This window comes from Bos javanicus, chromosome 18 (genome assembly GCF_032452875.1).
Source record: "Bos javanicus breed banteng chromosome 18, ARS-OSU_banteng_1.0, whole genome shotgun sequence".
NCBI lineage: Eukaryota > Metazoa > Chordata > Mammalia > Artiodactyla > Bovidae > Bos > Bos javanicus.
This window is the reverse complement of record NC_083885.1, coordinates 57,049,447-57,072,923: the sequence shown is the minus strand read 5'-3', so window position 1 is coordinate 57,072,923 and position 23,477 is coordinate 57,049,447. Positions and strand designations below refer to the sequence as shown.

The following is a 23,477-nucleotide window of genomic DNA, read 5'->3' as shown; positions in this document are numbered from 1 at the left end:
TCGATTTAATGCAAGAATTAAATGTTAACCTGTACTGCCAGGCCCACGCTAGTTGCTGAGGTAGACATTATTCATATCAGTTGGACTTATTACCCAATGACTTTCCCAAAAGCTTCCATTTCCATCCCACCTCTCCCATCTGATCACCACACCCATTTCCCAACACGCGGCCACACACACCCTCAGGGCTCCAGCTCATTACCAGTCAGTTGCTTCCCCACCTGGGCCAGATCCTTGAACTACCCCCCATTCTCCTCCTGATCGCAAGCTCAAGTTCAAAGACACCTCTTCAAATCTTCCCTGGACACCTCCATGGCTTCCTGAATCCCCATTACTTATCACGTTCTCACGTGGCTCCCCAATCTTCCTGCATCCCTGCCTATTTCCACGGCCCATGTTTATTTCCATATACATGTGAATCTTCAAGTCTTGAAGTCCCCCTGGTCCCGCTAGCTCCCCTGGGGCTCCCACCTCCATGTCGCCCCTTCTCCAGGAGTTAACACCCCTCTGTGCATACACACGCTTCTCCTGGCAACGCAGGGGATGCTAGGAGAGGTAAGAAGAGAGATTTAGCGTGTCAGTGGAAACACAGAAAATTGAGGGGGAAAGACAGAGATACAGAGAAAAAGATAAACAGGCAAAGGATGCTGAGACAGAAGCAGACAGACAAGAGATGGAGGCACCACCACCACCGCCAAGGAGAGAGATGGACAGACAGAGACATGGAAGAGGGGGACCAGGAGGGTCAAGAGCCCTGGTATCCGGCCAGAGGTGGATGGACAATCAAAGCACAGTCAGAGAGGGACAAAGGGAAGTTATTGATGAAGCTGCCCGTCCGCCTGCCCGGAAGAGAGCTTGAGAAATGGAGGTGCCAGGAGCATGGCACAGGGTGCTGGGGGCGGACAAAGCCCGATTGTTCGAAGGCCTTTTCCCCATACCGCCTGGCTCTGCACCTCAGCCTGGGGCCGGGGTGGGGACCGGCTTGGTGACACATGCTCTCTTGCTGGTTGGCTTGCTCTGTCTTGCGGGGACACGGAGGCTCTTGAACACCCACAGAGGCAACTTAAGGGCAGGTGGGTGAATCACCCCAACCCCACTGAACCCTTGCCGCCTGGTGGCCCGTGCCCCGGGGCACTGATGGCCTGCAGGCCCCAGAGCGCTCACAGGAGTGGTGGGAGGCCCGAAGGCCAGGGGTACTGCGTGCTTGCCAGGGACACAGGCCTTCTGGGGTCCTCCCAACCTGTCGTGCTCGAGGACCTAGAAGTCTAGGAACTGAGGACAAGCTCCCGCCCTTCCTGCCTTTAGATCCAGGTGTAAAGACTTCCAGCCCCTTTCTCCCTGGAGGTCCAGAATTCTCAGCCCCCAGCCCCTCCTCCCTCAGACCCGGGGGTCCAGACCCCCAGCCCCTCCTTCCTTGACCTGGGAGTTGGGGAGTCGCCCCCTGGTGCACTCAGGCACCTGCACCCCCTCCCTTGAACCAGGGATCAGGGGTCAGCAGGAGCAGTGCGGTGGGGGTGGGAGGAATGCGTGTGGGAGGCCCGGAGGAGGAAAGGGCGGGGCCGCCTCCTGCTCCAGGGGCCCGGGGCGGCAGGGGTTAAAAGGAAGCATGGGAGCATCTGAGGACAGGACGGGCCTCTTCCAGGCAGGCCAGGGTGCTGGGGTGTCTGTCCGCCAGGCCCTGGGCGCCCACATTCTCTGCTTTCGGCCCTCTATCTCTGCCTGCCTCTGCTTTCAGCGTGCCTTCTCTCTGCCCAGCTCCCTGCTCTTCTGACTCTCTCGTCTCCCTGTCCATCCATCCGCTCGGGACACCTCCTGTCCCTGCCCCAACCCAAGAACCGGCCCATCCCACCCCCCGCACCCCCGCAGCCGGCCCCAGCAGAAGCCCCAGGTGTGGAGGCGAGTGACAGGTAAGCTCAGAGCCAAGGGGAGGGGGAGAAACCCCAGGGCAAGGGAAGAGCTTCAGGGGCCCTCCGTCCTGTTACTGAGCAGGCGAACCAGAGCCAAGAGGAGAAACAGAACGAGTGTAGAAACATAAGGAGAAGTGCAGGGTGAGCAGCAGGTCCTGGGGCCTCGCTGGCATCCCCGCCTTCGTGGGACCCTCAGATGGAAGGCATGGGTTGGGAAGATAAGGAACCAGGAGGCTAAATGGGAAGGACGGAAGCCAAGGATCAGGAGAGCATGCCAGCCGGGGAGGATGGGGAGGGAGGAGCCTGGGCGAACCCTGAGGCTGGGACTAATGCAGGATTTGGCTTCCCTTCTCAGGAATGGCCGTGAAGATGCTGGTCATAGCACTGGTTCTGGTCGCTGCAGGTGGGCAAAAGGGTGGTGGTGTGAGGGAGTCAGCTTGGGCGGGGGGTGGGGGGTGGTTGATGGGGAAGAGATTGGGACACATACGGGTATGCTGGGGAGGGGGTTTAGAATGAGAAAGCCATTGGGGAGTTTAAGTTAGGGATGAGGGATGCAGGTGGGGAAGGGGTGGGAGGTGGGCTTCAAGATGGGGAAGAGGTTGAGGTTGGTTTGGGACATGGGGAAACTGGTAGGAGGTGGGTTTAAAGATGGGCTTCCCAGGTGGCCGCTAGTGGTAGAGAACCTGCCTGCCAATGCAGGAGACATAAGAGGCACAGCTTTGGTCCCTGGGTCAGGAAGACCCCCTGGAAGAGGGCGGGGCAACCCACTCCAGTATTCTCGCCTGGAGAATCCCAAGGACAGAGGAGCCTGGTGTGCTATAGTCCATGGGGTTGCAAAGAGTCAGACAGGACTGAAGTGGCTTAGCAGGCACGCATAGGTTTAAAGACAGGAGAGTTTAAGGATGGGTTTGGCTCTGGCGTTAGGGATGGGGATGAAGTTGATGATCAAGGCAGCAATGGGGTTCAGCTTGGGGGGGTGTAGCCGACACCTCCAGACCTCCCCTCTCACTCAGACCCTCCCTCAGCCCAAGCGGAGGAGAAGGACAAGGTACTCCACGGTGGCCCCTGTGAGCAGACGTCTCACCCCTACCAAGCTGCCCTCTACACGGCGGGCCACCTGCTCTGCGGAGGCGTCCTCATTCACCCGCTGTGGGTCCTCACCGCTGCCCACTGCAAAAAACCGTGAGTGTCCCCGCTGCCGCTAGGCCCTGCGGGTTTCGTGCAGAACTGCATGGCTCCCACGTCGTAACGCCGTCTGATAACCAGGCTCAACTGACCAGTATTTAATTGAGTACCGTATCCGTGCCGGGCAGTGTTTGGGGCCCTGGGGGGTGCAGAGCAGTGAGGAAAACAAGCAAAACTGCTGCTTTAATAAACCGACCTTCTACATGGGGAAGGAGGATCTTACCGGGCCCTGTAGGGAAGAGTGGATTTAACTCCAAGTGCAGGGGGAAGCCGCGTAGGGTTTTCATCAGCGAAGCAGCAAGTTCCGGTTTACGTTTTTAAGAGCACTCTGGAAAGGGCTTCCCAGGTGGCGCTAGTGGTAAAGAACCCCCCTGCCAGTGCAGGAGATGTAAGAGACGGGTTCGATCCCTGGCTCGGAAACATCCCCTGGAGAAGGAAATGTAAACCCATTCCAGCATTCATTCCTGGAGAATCCCATGGACGGAGGAGCCTGGAGGGCTACAGTCCGTGGACTCGCAAGAGTCAGACACGACTTAGCAACTAAACAACCACAGGTCCAGGACCAATCCTCAGGGCGCTAATAACCAGTAGCTGGAGTAACAACAGCCTCCATTTTTTTTCAGTGCTAAGTATGGGCCATGTGTCTAGTTAGGCACCTGGAATCCCTCACAGTGAAAGAAAGTGAAGTCGTTCAGTCGTGTCCGACTCTTTGCGACCCCATGGACTGTAGCCTACCAGGCTCCTCTGTCCACGGAATTTTCCAGGCAAGAGTACTGGAGTGGGTTGCCATTTCCTTCTCCAGGGGATCTTCCCGACCCAGGGATCACACCTGGGTCTCCCACATTGCCGCCAGACGCTTTACCATCTAAGCCATCAGGGAAGCCCAGTAACAGACTTTTTAGACCCATTTTGCAGATGTCGAAGCTGAAGCTCAGAGAAGTAACAAGTGATAAACCAAGAGGTGTCATGCCCCAGTGGCGTCAGGGGAAGACCTCAGTAGAGGTCTCCCCTTGCAGGGTCAAGGACTCAAGGACCTCCAGGGTGGTCTCCCCCAAACACAGGGAAACCTGGCATCACTCTCACCATCCTCATTCATTCATTCAGTGCACATTGACCAAGGGCGCCCATGAATGGTAGATTTGAGCTGGGCCGTGGGGACTCAGCAAAGACCCAGCGAGCTGCCCAGAGTCTCTGCCCTTTGGAACGCAGGAGTAGACAGGCACCGGAAGACAGCTGTTGAATCCTTGGAGGGGGCAGGCGGGGGTGGGGGTGGGGGGTGGGGGGGAGAAATATATAATCACAAATTACTCTAAGTCCAATGAAAGGGAAAAACAGGGGTGGCTCCATAAGAGAAAAGAGCAGAAGTACCTGCTTTAGACCGAAGACGGTATCAGGAAGGATTTTCTGATAAGATGAAATTTAAGCTGAGGCCCAGAAAATGAATGAGAAAGGGGAACCAAATGAAGAAGCAGGCTGAGCATCCAGGGCAGAGGAAATAGAAGGCCCAAAGACCCGAGGTGGCAACAGTCTGAAGAGTTCTAAGGAAAATGGTTCACTGAGGGTCAGAGAATAGTGGGATTAGGCACGTGAGCTTTATTCCGAGGGTAATAGGGAACTACAGAAAGTTTCTGAGCAAGGGAGAAACACTTTGATCCATTTCACAAATATTTATTCAATGTCTGTCATAGGCCAGACACTGGTCTAGGTGCTAAGGAGGATATATCTGACTAAAACAAAAATCTCATCTTTTTTTAAAGTAATATATATTTTTTATTTTTGGCCATACTGAGTCCTCACTGCTGCGCAAGTGAGAGCTACTTTCTAGCTGCTGTGGGAAGGCTTCTCACTGATACCATTTCTGTTGTTGCAGAGCACAGGCTGTAGCGTGTGAGGGCTTCAGATGCTTCAGATGTTAGTTGTGGCTATGGGTTCAGTAGTTGTGGTGCATGGGCTTGGTTGCCCCACAGCATGTAGGATCTTCCCAGACCAGGGATTGAACCCGTGTCCCCTGCACTGGCAGATGAATTGTTAACCACTGGACCACCAGGGAAGTCTGAATATTTGCACTGTGATTGAGTTTCCAGGGAAGGCCGCACTGAGAAGGTGACATGTGAAGGAGGTGAGGGAGTGAGGCATGCAGGTATCTGGGAGAAAGAGCTGCTGGCAGGTGGAACAACCAGTGCAAAGGTCCTGGGGTGAAAGGATGACTATTGTGTTCAAGGAAAGGCCGGGAAGCCTGTGTGGCTGGAGCAGAAAGAGAAGGAGAGTGGGACACGGCTGACGGATAATGGGGACAGATTGTGCAGAGCTTTATGGACCACAGTGGGAATTTTGGCTTTTACTCTGAGCAAGATGGGAGTCATGGGAGGGTGCTGAGCACAGGAAGTACACAGCTGGCTTGTATTGTTAAAATAGCCCTGGCTGCTTTGTAGAAGACAGAGAGGACTAAAGGTAGAAACCAGGAGTCCAGTGAGGCTGCAGTCCAGGTAAGAGATTACTGTGGCTCAGACCAAGATGGTAGCAATGGGGGAGGAGAGAAGTGGTCAGATTCTGGATATGCTTCGGAGAGACAAAAGGATTTCTGGACAGCTTGGATATGAAGCAACACATAAAGGGTCGCGAATAGCCTCCGGGGTTATTCTGAAAGGATGGAGTTGTCATTTGCTGAGCTGGGAAGCCCACGAGGCAAGCGGCAGGCCAGATGTTTCATGGTGCACCAGGTTACCCCATCTCCCACCGTAGGCGCCCCCCCCCCACCCCCCGCCCCGGAGTCTCCGCTGCAGTCCAAAGGGCTTCAGGCAAGACCCCGCCCTTTCCTTTCCCAGGAATCTGCAGGTCTTCCTGGGGAAGCACAACCTTCAGCAAAGGGAGTTTTTCCAGGAGGAGAGCTCTGTCATCCGGACCGTGGCCCACCCGGGCTACAATGCCGCCACCCACGACCAGGACATCATGCTGCTGCGTCTGTCACGGCCGGCCAGGCTCTCCGACCACATCCAGCCTCTGGCCCTGGAAAGAGACTGCTCAGCCAACCACACCAGCTGCCACATCCTAGGCTGGGGCAAGATGGCAGACGGTCAGTAAGGCGAGAATGATGCGGTGACCCGTCATCACTGGGTGATGGGTCATGGTGGGGGGAGGTGGTTCACGGTGAGAGTCAGTGGGAGAGTGAATTAGTGGGTGAAAGTTCAATGGGGAGGGAGGGCAAATACGAGAGCTGGGCTAAAAGTGAACGGCCAGAGAAGAGCGCAGACCAACAGCTGGTTGAAACGGAGTTGTGGGACATGACATGAAGGGTCAATGAACAGGGAAGGTCACTTCGGAGATATCAATCAGGAAGGGGGCCAATTGTCAAAAAGGACTGATCAGGATGATCAAGAAAGGATAAACGGAGGAGGGACTAATGGAAGAAGAGAGATCAATAAAGCAGGGAAGCCAGCTGAAGGATGTGGATCAAGAAAGCGAACAGTGTAGAGAAAGCTGATGGTGGAGGAACCAATTGAGAAGAGTCAAAGGTCAAGAGGGGTCAGTAGATAAAGGATTAGAGGCAAAAAGAAACCCAATAGATCAGCAGGAACCATGGAGGGTGGGCCTGTGAGTGAAGAGCCAGAAAAGAAGGGGGAATCAATAGGGGAACACGAGGCCATTTAGGAAACAACCAATGAGGGAGCACAGCTTTGGATGAAGGACCAATAGGGAGGGAGAACCAATGAGGAAAGAAGGGACCAGTTAGGAAAGGCACACAGTCAAGTGGTGACCAATCAGGATGGGCCAATGGGAAAACAGGTCCAGTGAAGGAGGGCGGGATATAACAGAGGAGCGACTAATAGAGGAAGAGAATACTGAAGAAGGTGGGACCAGTGGAAAAGTGACAAGTGGAGGCGGGACCTAAGAGAAAGGAAAAACCAATAGGAAATGAAGACTGAACTGTAGAGCTGGAGAAGACTCTTAAGAATACCTTGGGCTGCAAGGAGATCAAACCAGTCAATTCTAAAGGCAATCAATCCTGAACATTCATTGGAAGGACTGATGCTGAAGCTGAAGCTCCCATACTTTCGCCACCTGATGCGAAGAACTGACTCACTGAAAAAGACCCTGATGCTGGGAAAGACTGAAGGCAGGAGAAGAAGGGGACGACAGAGGATGAGATGGTTGGATGGCATCACTAGCTCAATGCACATGAGTTTGAGCATGCTCCGGGAGTTGGTGATGGACAGGGAAGCCTGGCGTGCTGCAGTCTATGGGGTTGCAAATAGTCAGACATGACTGAGCGACTAACCTGACTAAGAGAAGGGGTAATTAATGAGGAAGACAGGCCAATGGGAGGGAAGAGTGATGGGAAGAAGGACCAATCAGGAGTCAGTTAGTGGAAGTGGGTGTTGAGAATGAGTGACAAACAGGAATAATGGAACCAGTGGAAAATAGGAATCATTAGGGGGGGGAGGATTTATAGATGTTGGAGGATCAGTGAGAAGGGTGGACTGTGAAGTGATCATGGCCCATCTCTCTTTGCAGGTGAATACCCCGACACCATCCAGTGTGCGTACGTCCACCTGGTGTCCCGTGAGAAGTGTGATCATGCCTACCCTGGCCAGATCACCCAAAATATGGTGTGTGCCGGGGATGAGAAGCATGGGAAGGACTCCTGCCAGGTGAGGACGCCGGGACCCATCGGCTACATGGCCAAGGAGGTAGACAGGCAGGAAGAGACAGACACATAGCCCAAATGGAAGGGACAGACACACATAGAGTCAGGTTCGGTGAGAATCAGAGGCATGAAAAGAGAGAGAGATTCAATTCCATACACAGAAACACAGACAGGGACAGGCAGAGACAAAGAGCCAATTAGCAGAGACAGGAAGTGCAGAGACAAGGATGGAGATGAAGAGATCAAGAACCAGAGAGATACAGTCAGGAGGCAGATGGTGCCAGGAGACTGTCCGTCCTCTAACAGAGCCCCCACCGTCCTGCTTGGAAATAGCCAAGCTGTGCAGAAGGGAGACCCTAGCCAGGGAGCAAAGGGACCCCGTCCTCTCTCCCAAATACCTTTAACTTGGGTTCCTGCCACGTCGTCCATTGGATCTCTCCTTCCGGTGCCCAAACTGACCCCTCTGCATTGGAGGATCTGCAGAGACCAGCCAAGAGGGAGAAGGAGACAAAGCTAGAGAAAGGTGATGCCCAGTGAGTTGGATGCAAGGAAAGGGCAGGAAGAGAAGCCGCATTTCTGAGACTGTCTGTCCTCCCTTTAGAGATGTCTGTGTTTCTGAGTCTCCCTCAGTCTCTATTCCCCTGACTGTGACTTTGTGTCTGTCTCTCTTTCTTTGTATATGAGTCATTCTCTCCATCTGAGTATCTTCACCCCCTCTCTACATGTCTCTCTGTGTCTCCTTCTGTCTGTTTTTCTTTTTTTTTTTAGAGTAGGTTTTTAAAGTTATTTATTTGTTTATGGTTGCCCTGGGTCTTCGTTGGGGCTTTCTCTAGTTGCGGTGAGCGGGGGCTGCTCTCTCGTTGTGGATGGGCTTTTTATTGCGGTGGCTTCTCTCATGGTGGAGCACGGACTCTGGGCACGCGGGCTTCAGGAGTGGCGGCACGCAGGCTCACTAGTGGCAGCAGAGCCTTAGCGGCTCCGTGGCACATGGACTCCTGCCAGAACAGGGATCGCACCCACCTCCCCTGCACAGGCGGATTCCCGGTCCACTGCACCCCAGGGAAGTCGCCGTCTCTTTTTCTTTCGCCTGTGGGTCTGTGTCTGACTCTCTCCCCCTCTTCACCCACAGGGCGACTCCGGGGGTCCACTGGTATGTGGCGACCGCCTCCGAGGCCTCGTGTCCTGGGGTAACGTCCCCTGCGGCTCCAGGGAGAAGCCGGGCGTCTACACTGACGTCTGCAGATACAGTCACTGGATCCAAAGAGTCATTCAGGCCAACTGATCCTGACCTGTGACCTCCACCTCTTGACCTCTTCCCCTCCTCCTGCCCACACCCGACCCTAATGCTTAATAAAAAGCCGTGACACCACAGTGCAGACCCTTCCTGATTCTACCCCAGCCCCACCCTCTCATCGCTAGGTGTGATGGTGGACACGGGCTAAGGTCTTACCCCTGCCGCTAACAGAATACACACAATTCCCTTCCAGTGATCTCTTCCTCCCTTGATGACCCCATGGGCTCAATTTCTTCCTACAGAGAAGTGGTCTCTTGTCTGGCCAGAGTCGAGTTGGGGGGTCCCAGCACCCCTACTTGCTAGCCATGTACCCACAGGAACTGCCCTCCTTCACTGTGTAGGTTTTCTCCTCTGTAAAAATGAAGATAAGAATCATACATGCCTCATAAGGCAGTGGCTGTGGTGGGGGAGATTGAAGGTTGTAAAAGTGTGAAACAAGCAACAGTGCCTGGCACACCCACGTGAACAATAAAAGAGTGAATTTTATTATTTGTGGTGCTTTTTGCTTTTATCCCTCATCTGCCTCTCTGAGGCTCGGATATCCTTAGTCCTCTTTCACAACCCAACTTGATCTTCCTCCCCCTCAGGGAAGATGCCCTTGATTCCTCCACCTTGTACCAGCCCTGCCCGAAGGTGGATTTCTCCACTAAACTCCCCTTGTAGCAGCATCAGCAGGGAGATGAGAGGGCTGGGAGGCCACTGTGAGTGGGTAAGACTAATGGGAGAGTAGAGGGGAGGAGAGCGCAGGGACCAGATCCCAAAGGACCCCAGACCCCAGGTTGGGAGTCTGGGGCTTCTCCTGAGGTAGCGGGGAGCCATGGAAAGAGTGTGAGTACGAGCAGCTCTGGGACCAGGTGCAGGATGGGCCAGAAGGGAGAGATGATGCGGGGTGAGCAGGGGCTGGGGCTGGGAGGGCTGGAGAAGAGAGGCTGAATTTGAGTACACCATATGGAGGTGCTTGGGTCAGGAGCATTCTCAGGATGCTAATGACCTGTAGAAAAATCTGCGGGCGGAGGGGGGCGGTGAGAACTTCCGATGTATCCTCGACATGGTAAATTATCCAGGATGGTGGGGGCTAGGGTTTGAGGCTGGAGAAGTGGGTGATGGGGCTGGGAATGTAGGTCAGTGGAAGATGGCGCTGGGTCCTGAGTGCCAGGCCGAAGAACTTGACCTTGATCCTGAGGGCCTTGAGAAAAGGACAGACAGGATCGGAGGCAGATATGTGAAAGATCGCGCTGCAGTCCAGTTGAGGGGAGAGGAGGGGGATGGGCAGGGAAGTGGAGAGACCAGAGACGCAGCCCCCAAATGAGGGGAGCAGACAGACAGAACCGGGTAAAGACCCAGGCTTGCATGTGCCTGCTGGGCTTCTTCCACCCACATGCACTGCGCACGACCCCACGTTGATGTTCAGGCCCTGTCCTCAGAAAGACCTTCCTCACTTAGTCCCACTGCACGAGCTCTGAGAGACAAAAGGCCATCTAAGCCAGCAATCCTCCCGGGAAGCTGAACGGAGCAGTAAGCGGGTCCCCAGAGAAAGGGAGACGAGGGTCCAACATGGGGAGCTGAAGTTTGGAGCAGAAGTAAGAATCAGAGGGAGGGTCAGAGACCACGGTCCATTTGCTTCACCAACATGAATGGCAACCTTAGTTTTGCCCTGCAGAGTAGAATGATGTCAGAAATCATCACAGAGTGTCCATTCCAGACTGTCTCTAGATCCTAAAGATCTTTAGAGCTGAGAAAAAAACACACTTAGATGTCTCAAGAACCAAAGGAAGGTGAAATTTTATCAAGGCAAAATTTGAAATTAGCACAACATGGTAAATCAACTCTACTTCAATAATAAATTAAAATGCAAAAAAGAAGTCCCCGCAAACCAAAGCAAACAAAAAAAAACCTTTCTGGAATTTGGAATTAAAAAAGGTGAGTGAGCTAAGCTTAAGAGACTAAGAAAGAAGTAGCATGCAGGGTTTGTCACATTAATGCATGAAATATTCATTGCAATAGGCAAAATAAGCCTCAGACTCTTATGTTCTGACTTTTTTTTTTTTTTTCCCTACACACTAAAACCAACCTCGGGGCTCTAAATCCTCCCAGTCAACGGGTTCTGGATTATAGAGGTGAACAAGACAGCTCAGGTTTTGCCCTCAAGGAATGTGAGCTCTGCAAAAGCAGCATCTCCAGATGTCCTTGTCTGTTTTTGTTCACAGAGAGACCTGAGTTGGCACACAGTAGGTGCTCAGAAAGTAGGTGTCGGATGAGTCCTTGGCTCTTACATCCTAGCAGAGACAGAGACTTGGAGACACAGTTAAAGGCAGATGCAGAGAGCTGGGGGGCAGACCGAAAGAAGAGCCTGGATGGTAAGAGGTCAGGAGAGGCAGCCCCGGATGGCCCAGAACCAGGGAGGGAGTAGGCACCCTTTGGGTCCCCACCCAGTGCCCCATTTCCTGAGGGGCCTGGAGCCACCCACCCCTTCTCCCAGCCTCTTGGCTTCCTTCCCCATTGGCAGGTAGCCCTGCCCAACTCTCGCCCACACCTGGCTGTGCACCGGCAGTCTGTGGAAGTCACCTGCGGGGGCCCCTAGACCAGATCCCTGCCCCTTTCTGCCCCCAAAGCACCAGGTCCTGGATGTGGGTCAGGAGGAGGTGTTGAGGGGGTCCCTCGGCAACGTAGCCAGAGTCTTCCTGTCCCAAATGGACAGCAAGGGAGACAGAGGGTCAGAGACATGTGGAGATGCATGCACTCAATGACAGAGAGAGAGAGGGGGAAGGAGGAAGAAGGGGAAGAAGAAGATGAAGAAGATGCAGAGACAGAAATAGAGATAGGAGACAGGGAAGGGTAGGGTCAGAAAAGAGAGAGGTAACAGAAAAGATACAGAAAGAGACCCAGGGTGTGGAGAAAGAGAGGTTAATTGAGAAGCACAGAAACACACAAAAGGGCATGAACAAATTTTGGAGGTGATGGATACATTTGTTATCCTGGTTGGGGTGGTGGTTGGATGAATGTGAGTCAGAACGCATCACGTTGTACATATTGAACATGAGCATTTTATTGTAGCTCAGTCATACCTCAATAAAGCTGTACGAAATAAAGCAGAAAGAGACACCGGTTGGGCGCCTTAATACTGAAAGAGACTCAGAAAGATTCCAAGGCCAGCGGAACACAGAGAGAAGCCTAGAGCAGAGGGAGGCGGGCCGGGGAAGCCGAACGAGATAAGGCACAGGGAAGTCGGAAAACCGAGCCCAGCGCGCCTCCGAGCGGGCGAGGCGCTGGGATTGAGGTTCAGGGAGGCCCCGGGGCCAGAACTCTGGAGACCCCTCCCCATCCCGGGGCCAAGGAGGCAGGGAGTGGCTTTCGGGACTGGGTGGGGGGATGCTTTGGGGGCGGAGGTGGGGGGAAGGCCGGAGGAGTGGTTGCTAAAGCCCTGTAGGGCGCCTCACTACCCGGGAATGCGCCCCGGGGATCATTGGTTGGTTATAACCCAGGCCGGTGCCGGGAGCCCAGGAGGAGGAGGAGGAGGACGAGGTGGCTGCTGCAGGACCGCGGCGGCGGCGGCGGCGGCGGCGGCCTGAGAGTCTGCGGCTGAGCCGGGAGCCGGGTCCCCACCCGCCACCTGGGGGTCGCGGCAGGTGAGCACTGGGGAGGGGCGAAGGGACGGAGAGACGGCTCCGCGTGGGGTCTGGTCTGGGAAGGATGCGTCCGGGTCCTCTCTCCATCCCATGTCCATCCTCGCTCGGAGACCGGAGACTGGAGGATGCTCCGAAGTCTAGAATTTCCCCCTAGCCTCAACTCAGCACTCTGGGTGGACCACGTGCTCATGGCCCCTCTCTGCTCTGAGCCACAGGGTGTGGAAGGAGATGGGGGTGGGATAAGTGGTCCCAGAATCACCCGCCCACCCTCTTCTCCCCCACCCACCTCCATCAGGTGCAAAGACCATGGCCGCAGCAGGAGCCCCCTGGTCCTGGATGGTCCATGCCCTAATCGCAGCCCTGATTCTGGGGGCGAAAGGTAACCAGGACCTCAGTGTGTGCACACAAGCCAACCGTGCTGCGGAGGGGGGAGGAGGGCCGGGGAGCTGTCAGGGACTCTGTGATCCAGGGGGACCCCGTGTGACCAGTTATGGCCACCAGGGTCGGGTGACTGTGAACCTGCATTTGTGATTTTGTGTGGCGGTGGGACAGCTATGTATGTGAGCGCGTGTGTGTGTGTGAGTGTAAGTGTGTGTGTGTGGTGCCTTTTCCCATATCAAGTGACTATCTGTGACAGGTGGGACTACCCTTTGAGACTGTACATGTGATTGTGTAACTGAGTGTGTGTGCATCCAAGATGATGTGTGTGTCTCAATGATTGTGTGGGTGGCTGTGTGTGTGCTGTGAGTGCTACTGTGTGCCTGGCTGTGTGTGGCTGTTTGGCTGTGTGTATGGATGCCAGCTGGTTTCTGTCCCTGCATCACAGGATTGTGTCTGACAAAAGTGCTCGGCGCCGTGAAAATGTGTGGCTAGGTGCCTTCACATAGCAATCTGTGATTGTGTGATTGTGGCTGGGTGCGAGGTTATGGGTGGTTATGGGTGGCTCTCTTTGTGACAGCTACATGTATTGCTCACTGGTTTGACAGCAAGGAGCTCAAACCAATCGATCTTAAGGGAAATCAACCCTGAAACACTCATTGGAAGGACTGATGCTGAAGCTGAAGCTCCAGTATTTTGGTCACCTGATGCGAAGAGCCAACTCATTGGAAAAGACACTGATGCTGGGAAAGATTGAGGGCAGGAGGAGAAGGGGATGACAGAGGACGAGATGGCTGGATGGCATCACTGATGCAATGGACATGAACTTGGGCAAACTTCAGGAGAGGGTGAGAGACAGGGAGGCCTGGCATGCTGCAGCCCATAGGGTCGCAGAGAGTCAGACATGATTGAGTGACTGAACAACAACAAGTTTGTGTGACTGATTAAGGCTCTATGTATGGGTGACTGTATGTGGCCGTGTGTTTGTAGGATCTAGCTCCCTGACCATGGATCGAACCTGGGCCCCCTGCATCGGGAGCTTGGAGTCTTAGCCACTACTGGACCACCAGGGAAGTCCCATGACTGCGTGTTTGTAGGGGTTGTATGAGTGACCACGCAGTGGTGTGTGTGGAGTTCCCGTCCCTCCTGCAACAGACCGAGTGTGTGGAAGAGGCCGTCATCATGAGACAGTGGCTGTGTGACAGTGAATGAGGCTAGGCGACTTGCCCTGTGTCATGCGTGGTCCACAGAGTCTATCTAACCTTGTCACTATGCTATCGTGCTGTGTGCAGAAGTGAGGGACAGTCTCTACATGTCTGTGCACAGGTATATATATACAGGTCACTAAGATGCTGTGTGTGGGTGAGTGAGATCATGTCAGTTCAGTCACTCAGTTGTGTCCGACTCTTTGCAATCCTGTGGACTGCATGTCCATCAAGTCGGTGACACCATCCAACCATCTCATCCTCTGTCGTCCCCTTCTCCTCCCACCTTCAATCTTTCCCAGCATCAGGATCTATTCCAATAAGTCAGTTCTTCGCAACAGGTGGCCCATGTATTGGAGCTTCAGCTTCAGCATGAATATTCAGCTCCAGTCTATATTCAGGACTGATCTCCTTTAGGATGGACTGGTTGGATCTCCTTGCAGTCCAAGGGCCTCTCAAGAGTCTTCTCCAACACCTCAGTTCAAAAGCATCGATTCTTCGGCGCTCAGCTTTCTTTATAGTCCGACTCTCACACCCATACATGCCCACTGGAGAAGTGTCAGCCTCCCCCGAGTGAATGTACTTGGGGAGCGTCTGCACCACGAGGCAGAGCTGCGTGTGGGGATGATTCGTGTCGCTGTGTGTGTGCGTGTCTGTGACAGCCGTCACAGACAGGCGTTGAACAGGCGATGGGAGAACCGGTGATGGAATAAGGTATCTGGGTCCCTTCGTGCAGGTTTGTGTGAGGAAGAAGGGTGCACGCTTGTGTTTTTGAATTCACAAAACAACTCTGCTCTCCACCGCCCCACTCTGATGAACCCCTTCCCCCCTCCCCAGTCTGAGCACTTTTCCTAGCTCTGTCTCTTTTCCTCGACCATACCCCTGGTCCAGACTTTATCTACACTCCGGGGTCCTTGGGCTGTGCCCCTCCACCAAGAAAGGCCCCAGCTTCTTTGGGTTTACCTCCTTGGGCCAGGTTCTACCTCCTGGCCACAGTTCCTAGAACCCAGCTCCCGCCTCTTCCTCCAACTCAGGGCTCTTTATAGAATCACTCCTCCCCTTGACCCTGGCCTTGGCCTCGCCCAGATCGATTTCAAGCCCCACCCATATCTCAGGCCCTGCCCACACAAGCCCAGACCCGGCTCTTTAGAAGGCTTGACTTCCTCACTTTTGGAAACTAGGCCCCACCCCTTAGGGCCCTAGCCCCGCCCCTCACCCACCGACTGGCCCCCGCCCCCGGCGTTCAAGCCCCGCCCCCGAGCTCCATCCCGCCCACTTTCTGCCCCCAGACCCGGTTCTTGCAAACGATGTGGCTTCCTGCGACGACCCGTCTGCCTTCGGGCCCTCTGGGAGCACCCCGGACCTCAGGCCTGGGGCGACGGAGAACACCCGGGCGGATGAGAGCAGCAGCCGCATTGTGAATGGGACCGACTGCGAGAGGAACAGCCAGCCGTGGCAGGCTGCGCTGTTGGTGAGATTCAACAAGCTCTACTGTGGGGCCGTGCTGGTGGACCCGCAGTGGCTGCTCACGGCTGCCCACTGCCACAAGCAGTGAGTGGGGGCTCCAAGAGGAGGGCGGGGGGAAGGGCATGGGGGGTCTGGTGAGGATGGGATGGAGTTGAGGGAGCGGGAGGTGGCAGAGTTGGGGGTGGGATTTAGAATGGAGCTGGGGAGGAGAGTGGGGCGGGGATGACGTTAGACTGGGAGTGGGTTGTGGTAGGGGATAGTAGTTAGGGATGAGCTGGATTTGAGGCTAGAAATGCAAACGCTGGATGCTTACGAATGCAAGGCAGGAGACACAGGAGACGTGGTTTCGATCCCTGGGTAGGGAAAATCCCCTGGAGGAGGAAATGGCAACCCACTGTCAGTATTCTTGCCTGGAGAATCCCATGGACAGAGGAGCCTGGAGGGCTACGGTCATGTCCAAAGGGCCGCAAAGAGCGGGATACGACTGAACACGCCTTCTTTAAAGGATTAGGCCTGGGTGAGGGCTGGTTTGGGGTCGAGAATGGGTTGGATTTGGGTTTGAGCTGATGCTTTGGAATGGAGATAGTATTAGGTTTGGCTCTGGAATTAGAGCTCTGGTGAATTAGAGCTCTGGAATTTGGCTCTGGTGAAGATTGGGATGCAGTGGAGATAAAAATGGAATTTGGATATGGTGGGGCTTGGGACTAGATGTAGGACTGAAAATGGAGTTGGGATTAGAGCTATGGGTGGGGTTGGAGATGTTCAGATTTGAGGTTGGACATGGTTAGATTGGGCTTCCCAGGTGGTACTAGTGGTAAAGAACCTGCCTGCCAATGAAGGAGACGTAAGAGACATGGGTTTGATCCCTGGGTGGGGAAGATCCCCTGGAGGAAGACATGGCAACCCACTCCAGTATTCTTGTCTGAAGAATCCCATGGACAGAGGAGCATGGTGGGCTACAGTCCATGAAGTTGCAAATAGTTGGACACAACTGAAGCGACTTAGCATGCATGGTTAGATGTGAGATTGAGGATGGCCGTATTTGGGGTTGAGAATGAATTTGTTCATGGTTTTTGTGGGGGGCTTCCATTGTGGCTCAACTGGTAAAGAATCCACCTGCAATGCGGGAGACCTGGGTTTGATCCCTGTGTTGGGAAGACCCCCTGAAGAAGGGAAAGGCCACCCATTCCAGTATTCTGACCTGGAGAATCTCACGGACAGGGGAGCATGTTGGGCTACAGTCCATGGGGTCGCAAAGAGTCGGACATGACTGAGCAACTTTCACTTCACTTTCTGTGGGGAAAGGATTAGAGTTGGCGCTGGGGACAGGCTGGAGACGCGTTTGCCATTGTGACCGGGGCGGGGTTAGGCAAAGGTTGGAGGCAAAGATGGTGTCGGGGATGGGTTTGAGGATGGGGGTGAAATTGGGGTTAGGGGTAGTTTTGGCATGGGAGTTGGCATTGCATATGGGGGTCGGGATCAGAGTCAGTGCGATGATCAGCACCCACCTTCCTCAGATTTTTCAGAGTCCGTCTTGGCCACCACTCGCTGTCACCCATGTATGAGTCCGGGCAGCAGCTGTTCAAGGGCATCAAATCCATCCCCCACCCTGGCTACTCCCACCCTGGCCACTCCAACGACCTCATGCTCATCAAACTGAACAAAAGGATCCGCGAGACTCCGTATGTCAGGCCCATCAACATCGCCTCCCGTTGTCCCTCTGCTGGGACCAGCTGCCTGGTGTCTGGCTGGGGAACAACCAGCAGTCCCCAGGGTGAGTGTTCGGGTCTCTCTCTCGATGCCCACCTATGTCTGCCTTCTCTCCTTCTCCGTCTCTGAACACTCTGCCTTTCCCTCGTCTCCCCGCCCCGCCCCCGCTACCCCCGCTCCCCGCCCCCCCTGCCACCCGCCCGCCCATCTTCCTCCATCACTCACCCCCTGCCCCCCTCTCTGTTCGACAGTTACCTTCCCCAAAGCCCTCCAGTGCCTGAACATCACGGTGCTGAGTGACGACCAGTGCAAGAAGGCCTATCCAAATCAAATAGATAACACCATGTTCTGCGCTGGGGACCAGGCGGGCAGAGACTCTTGCCAGGTAAGGCTGGAGATTTCTCCATTCATTCCAGGGGACATGGGTTTGATCCCTGATTCAGGAAAGAAACTCTCACATGCCATGGGACCACTAAGCCCACTTGCTGCGATGAAGACCCAGCAAATAATAACAGTGATAATGATGATAATAATAATAATGGTGGCTCAGTGGTAAAGAATGCGCCTGTCAGTGAGGAGACAAAAGTTTGATCCCTGGGTGGGGAAAATCCCCTGGAGAAGGAAATGGCAACCCACTCCAATACTCCTGCCTGGAGAATCCCATGGACAGAGGAGCCTGGTGGGCTACGAGCAGTAATAATATACCCTATTTAATCCCACCATTAGTACCACCATTTCAAAATGTAATTAATATGTACGAATTAAGTGTTTTACATCCTTTGAGTCTCATAGTAAGTCTTTGAAAGCTAGTGTGGATGTTTTTCAATGGTTTTTCTTTTTCCTGTTTTTTTTTTTCTTGTTTTGTTGTTTGCACCAGTGTGTCCTTTTCCACTGACAGTATATCTCAGATGGGGCTAGCCGTGTCTCAAGTGCTCAAGAACACTGTGTAGCTAGTGGCCACTGCGTCAGACAGCACTCATCTCAAGGGAGAGATCAAGCCTGTGTTATATGGACAGGGAGGGTGTGCCCTGAAAAAAGATCCCACATCTAAGGGGCCACCCTTCATACCACGTACATCACATGTGTTCAGTTGCTCAGTCGTGTCTGACTCTTCGAGACCCCATGGACTGTAGCCCACCAGGCTTCTCTGTCCATGGGATTTCCCAGACAAGAATCCCAGAGTGGGTTGCCACGCCTTCCTCCAGGGGATCTTCCCCACTCAGGGATCGAACCCAGGTCACCTGCATGGCAGGCAGATTCTTTACCATCTGAGCCACCAGGGAAGCCCTGATAAACATCACAGGTTTGTCTTATTTATTTTGGCACTTTTCAGGCAAGTGTAGTCTTAAGAATCTTATCCCCACAAAATCTGTAGTAGGAATGTTTTCTGACAAATGCTCGTAAAACATCTCAAAAAAGGAAAACAGGAACTAGGGGTATTTTTTTAAAGGCAGTATTTAATAGACAAGATTGATCACAAAGTTATTGGTGTAGTAAATAAATTTTAAAAAAATCCTATGGTCAAGAAACTGCATAAACAGTGTAATTTCAGAAAGTGGTAAGGACCATGAAGAAAATAAAATGTAGTTTTATGGTAGCAAGTGATGGGGGAGCAACATACGGAAGGGTGGTTGGAAGGACCTTGAAGAGGTGACATCTGAGCAGAGACTGACACACAGGAGCCAGCCTTGCAGAAGTTAAGAGCAAGAAAAGCATGTGCAAAGGCCCTGAGGCAGGAAGGAGTTCCGCTGATTGAAAGAATAAAAAAAAAGAGCCAGCATGTTTAGGGGACAGAGGTTGAGAGTGGAAGGATGAGTGGAACCCAGTGTTCAGCAAATACTTCTTGATTCTCAGGACACAGCTTCTTTATGTTCTCATGGCCGCTTTATTTGTTGACGATGACAGAAATTAATGTTACAGCTCAGGGCCCTTCCCTGTAGTCAGGTCTGGATGCGTGCTAAGTTGCTTCAGTCTAGTCTGACTCTTTGTGATCACATGGATTGTAGCCCGCCAGGCTTCTCTGTCCATGGGACTCTCCAGGCCGAGAATAATGGAGTGGCTTGCCATTTCCTTCTCCAGGGTATCTTCTCAACCCAGGGATCAAACCTGGATCTCTTTTGTCTCCTGCATTTGGCAGGTGGGTTTTTTACCACTAGCGCTACCTGGGAAACATCCCCTCCTTCCAAAGGAACCTTTCTCCCTCTAAAAGAATGTAAATTAACAAGCTCTCTGCTGGCAGGATGTATGTTTAGTAATACTGGTGTTTAGTAAGCTGTGGGCTCAGACAGCACTCCAGACCCATTCTGATGTCTGGGGAAAGCTCCCCTACCCCAAAAATCTTACAAATGTAACAAATGCAAAACCTTTCCAGGTCCACCAGCTTAATCTCTATTCCCAGTTAACACTGGAAGCACACACATCTGGATGGAGGGGTTTTTATGAGAAGAAAGCACATCTGATTCAGATACCAAAATCTTAAAAAAAAAAGCTTTAAATTTTGTATTGGGGTGGAGCCAATTAACAATGTTGTGACAGTTTCAGGCGAACAGCAAAGGGACCCAGTCACACACATACATGTATCCATTCTCCCCCCAAACTCCCCTCCCATCCAGGCTACCACATGACATTGAGTTCCGCATTCTCTACAATAGGTCCTTATTGGTTATCCATTTGAACTACAGCAGCATGTACATGTCCATCCCGAACTCCCTAACTATCCGTTCCCCTTGGCACGCGTAAATTGTTCTCTAAGCCTGTGAGTCTCTTTCTGCTTTGTAAATAAGATCAGGTGTATCATTTCTTTTTAGATTCCACATAAAAGAGATGTTTCTCCTTCTCTGTCTGTCTTACTTCACTCAGCATCCAGATGTCAACATCGTAAAATGCGTAGCCTTTCTGTAGCCAAGGGTAGTACCTTGGTTTTTTTTTTTTTTCCTAAACCTCAAGTGGCTTTTTCATACCCGAATGCGGTCTGGGCGTGGACACTAAAAGCAAGAAGTAATAACAATCATACTAATACTATAATAATAATAGGAGCTAATTAATTGCCAGACACTCTTTTTAAGTGGTTCAGAAGCATCAGCTCAATTAACCCATTTAACCATTATTATTAACTCTGTTCTACAGACAAGGAGCCAAGGCTCAGAGCAGTTAACTCACTGCCGAGCGAAAGGAACTCTGCAGGGATATTAAACAACAGCGAACAAAAAAGGAGAGAAATTAAACCACAATAAAGTGGAAATTTAGCAATTGGGCCAGCAGAGCTTTTTTTGCCTGGAAAACAGCATCTGCATTATAATATGAGAAGAAGCCAGGTTGGAGGGATTTTGCATAAACATAAACAAGAAGTGACAGGAAAAATGCAGAGTATTATTATAGGAAGGGTAATTACAGGGAGCTAAGGGAATTAAGCACAGGCAACCCAAATTAGTCCTCGAGAGCGATCCTCAATTCTGAACCCTCGGGGGACATGTGACAATGACTGAAGATGTTTTTGGTCGTCTCAATGTGTCTGGGGAGGGAGGGAGCGCCTGGTGTGTAGTGGCTGGAGGGCTGCTGCTAAAGGCCTAACAATGCACAGGACAGCCGCCCACAGTGAAGAACTGTGGTCCCAGTAAGTTTCCCAGGTGGCTCAGTGGTAAAGAATCCACTTGCCAGTGCAAAAGCCACCGGGGGCACAGGTTCCATCCCTGAGTCAGGAAGCTCCCTTGGAGGAGGAGATAACAACCCACTCCAGTATTCTTGCCGGGAGAATCTCATGGACAGAGGAGTCTGGCGGGCCACAGTCCATGGGATTGCAAAGAGTCAGACACGACTACATGACTGAGCGAGCCTGCAGAATGTTAGCAGTGCCAGGCTGAAAAAGCTTCACCCAGGGGTTGACGACTGCTCCTCTGCAAAAGTGAGGTATAGGTACAAGACGGATTGATGTCAAGGATGGGTAAAGAGTGAGGACGGGAAAGGAAGGCATGTCCAGGAGGAGAAACTCAGTTGGAGGGAAGAGGGAGAAAGAAATAGAAGGAAAGACAGGCCACGAGGGAGACAGACAGAAAAGAGAGGCTTTGGGTAGAGAGGGACAAATGGTCAGCGCGTGTTAGTCACTCAGTCGTGTCCGACTCCTTGCAACCCCATGGACTGTAGCCCACCAGCCTCCTCTGTCCATGGGGTTCTCCAGGCAAGAATACTGGAGTGGGTAGCCATTCCCTTCTCCAGGGGGTCTTCCTGATCCAGGTAATCAAACCCAGGTCTCCTGCATTGCAGTCAGATTCTATACCATCTGAGCCACCTGGGAAGCCCAGAGAGGGACAAAGGGGGTTTCTGAAGGGTGGACTTGGCGTGAAAGAGTAATACGCTCTCCGTATGTCTCTTTATCTGTGTCTCGCCCTCTGGTGTCTTCCTCATCTGTGTGGCCCCCACCCTCTACCTCCCCGCCTCCCTCTCTCCTCCACAGGGTGATTCTGGGGGCCCCGTGGTCTGCAATGGCTCCCTGCAGGGCCTCGTGTCCTGGGGAGACTTCCCCTGCGCCCAGCCCAACAGACCTGGCGTCTACACCAACCTCTGTCGCTTCACCAAGTGGATCCAGGACACTATCAAGTGCAATTCGTGATTCACTCCTGGATCCAGCATTCTGGACCCCCCTCGTCCCCCTGATTCCCCCACAAGTCCCCGCCTGTGCAGGGACCCTGACACTCCTTCCAGACCCCAGTTCCTTCCCTAAAATGTTGAGGTTGCTCATCTCTCCAGCGCCGCCCTCCACCTGGAGTCAAGATCCCCCTCCCCGGGCAGTGGAGAGACCAGTCCTTCTGGTCGGATCCTGAAGACAGTCCCCATAACACCCAGGGCGAAGGCTGCACCTCAGTCTCCCCAGTGCTTCCTTCCTCAGGTCCAGAGTCCACCTTCTCTGCAGCTGTGACCCAGATTTGATCCCAGAAATAAAGCACCTGAGAAGCGGGCTCCGTGTGTACAGTCTTCCTTGAAAGGCCGGATGGCCAGGAACAGGTCACAGGCCCCTCTGCACTGCTGTTTGCTCTGTTGGGTCATCTTCGCGACTGCAGGAAACAGAGATTCCTTTGATCAGCTTTTCAGTTTATTCACAAATGCTGATCAACTGATGATTTCCTGCCAGGAATGGGTCCACATGCTGGGGATACTACAGCAGGCAGAACAGAAAAGATAGACACATTTTATACTCTAATAAGTGTGTAAGTGATATGAATAAAAGGAGAACAGAGCATGGGGGAAGAAAAGGAATGTTGGGGGAGGGGCATGTTTATACCCGATGGTCCGAAGGGTGTGGGGGAGCAGTAGCCACCCCCACCCTCGTCCCAAGGTGTCCACATCCTAATCCTGGGAATCTGTGAATATGTGACTTCGTGCGTGTGTTAGTTGCTCAGTCGTGTTCAACTCTTTGCAACCCCATGGACTGCAGCATACCAGGCTCCTCTGTCCATGAGATTCTCCAGGCAAGGATACTGGAGTGTGTTGCCATTTCCTTCTTCAGGGGTTCTTCCTGACCCAGAAATCGAACCCAGGTCTCCCGCATTGGGGGCAGGTTCTTTACTGTCTGAGCCACCAGGGGAGTCCCATGACTTTACATGGCAAAGGATGTTGCAGCTGTGACTAAATTAAGGATTTTGAGAGGGAGAGGCCAATACAATCCAAAGGGCCCTTATAAGAAGGAAGCAGGGTAGGGAGTCAAAATGAGAGAGAGACTGGACGATGCTATGCTGATGGCTTTGAAGATGAAGGAAGGGGCCATGAGCCTAGGAATCAGTTCAGTTCAGTCACTCAGTCGTGTCCGACTGTTTGCAACCCCATGAACCTCAGCACGCCAGGCCTCCATGTCCATCACCAACTCCCGGAGTTCACCCAAACCTATGTCCATCGCGTCGGTGATGCCATCCAACCATCTCATCCTCTGTCGTCCCCTTCTCCTCCTGCCCTCAATCTTTCCCAGCATCAGGGTCTTTTCAAATGAGTCAGCTCTTTGCATCAGGTGGCCAAAGTATTGGAGCTTCAGCTTCAACATCAGTCCTTCCAATGAACACCCAGGACTGATCT

General features: G+C 53.0%; 2 protein-coding genes across 5 annotated transcripts; both read left to right on the top strand.

Moving 5' to 3' along the window:
• Positions 1-939: 939 nt before the first annotated feature.
• KLK6 (kallikrein related peptidase 6) lies at positions 940-9,517 on the top strand. Of its 4 annotated transcripts, none has more exons than XM_061386213.1 (7): positions 940-1,073; positions 1,756-1,907; positions 2,263-2,310; positions 2,933-3,089; positions 5,918-6,165; positions 7,605-7,741; positions 8,867-9,517. In XM_061386213.1, the coding sequence occupies exons 3-7, from the start codon at positions 2,265-2,267 to the stop codon at positions 9,017-9,019; spliced, it is 741 nt and encodes a 246-aa protein (XP_061242197.1). In that variant the 5' UTR covers positions 940-1,073; positions 1,756-1,907; positions 2,263-2,264; the 3' UTR covers positions 9,020-9,517. The 4 variants fall into 4 exon arrangements, with proteins under 4 accessions (XP_061242197.1, XP_061242196.1, XP_061242195.1 ...); XM_061386212.1 differs by having other exon boundaries at positions 1,736-1,907; XM_061386211.1 differs by having other exon boundaries at positions 941-1,073; positions 2,921-3,089.
• A 2,275-nt stretch (positions 9,518-11,792) lies between these two features.
• Positions 11,793-22,369, top strand: KLK5 (kallikrein related peptidase 5). Its single transcript, XM_061389110.1, has 6 exons — positions 11,793-12,657; positions 12,953-13,036; positions 15,530-15,791; positions 17,225-17,481; positions 17,669-17,802; positions 21,868-22,369. Exons 2-6 carry the CDS (start codon positions 12,964-12,966, stop codon positions 22,021-22,023), a joined length of 882 nt encoding a protein of 293 aa, XP_061245094.1. The 5' UTR covers positions 11,793-12,657; positions 12,953-12,963; the 3' UTR covers positions 22,024-22,369.
• Positions 22,370-23,477: the final 1,108 nt, after the last annotated feature.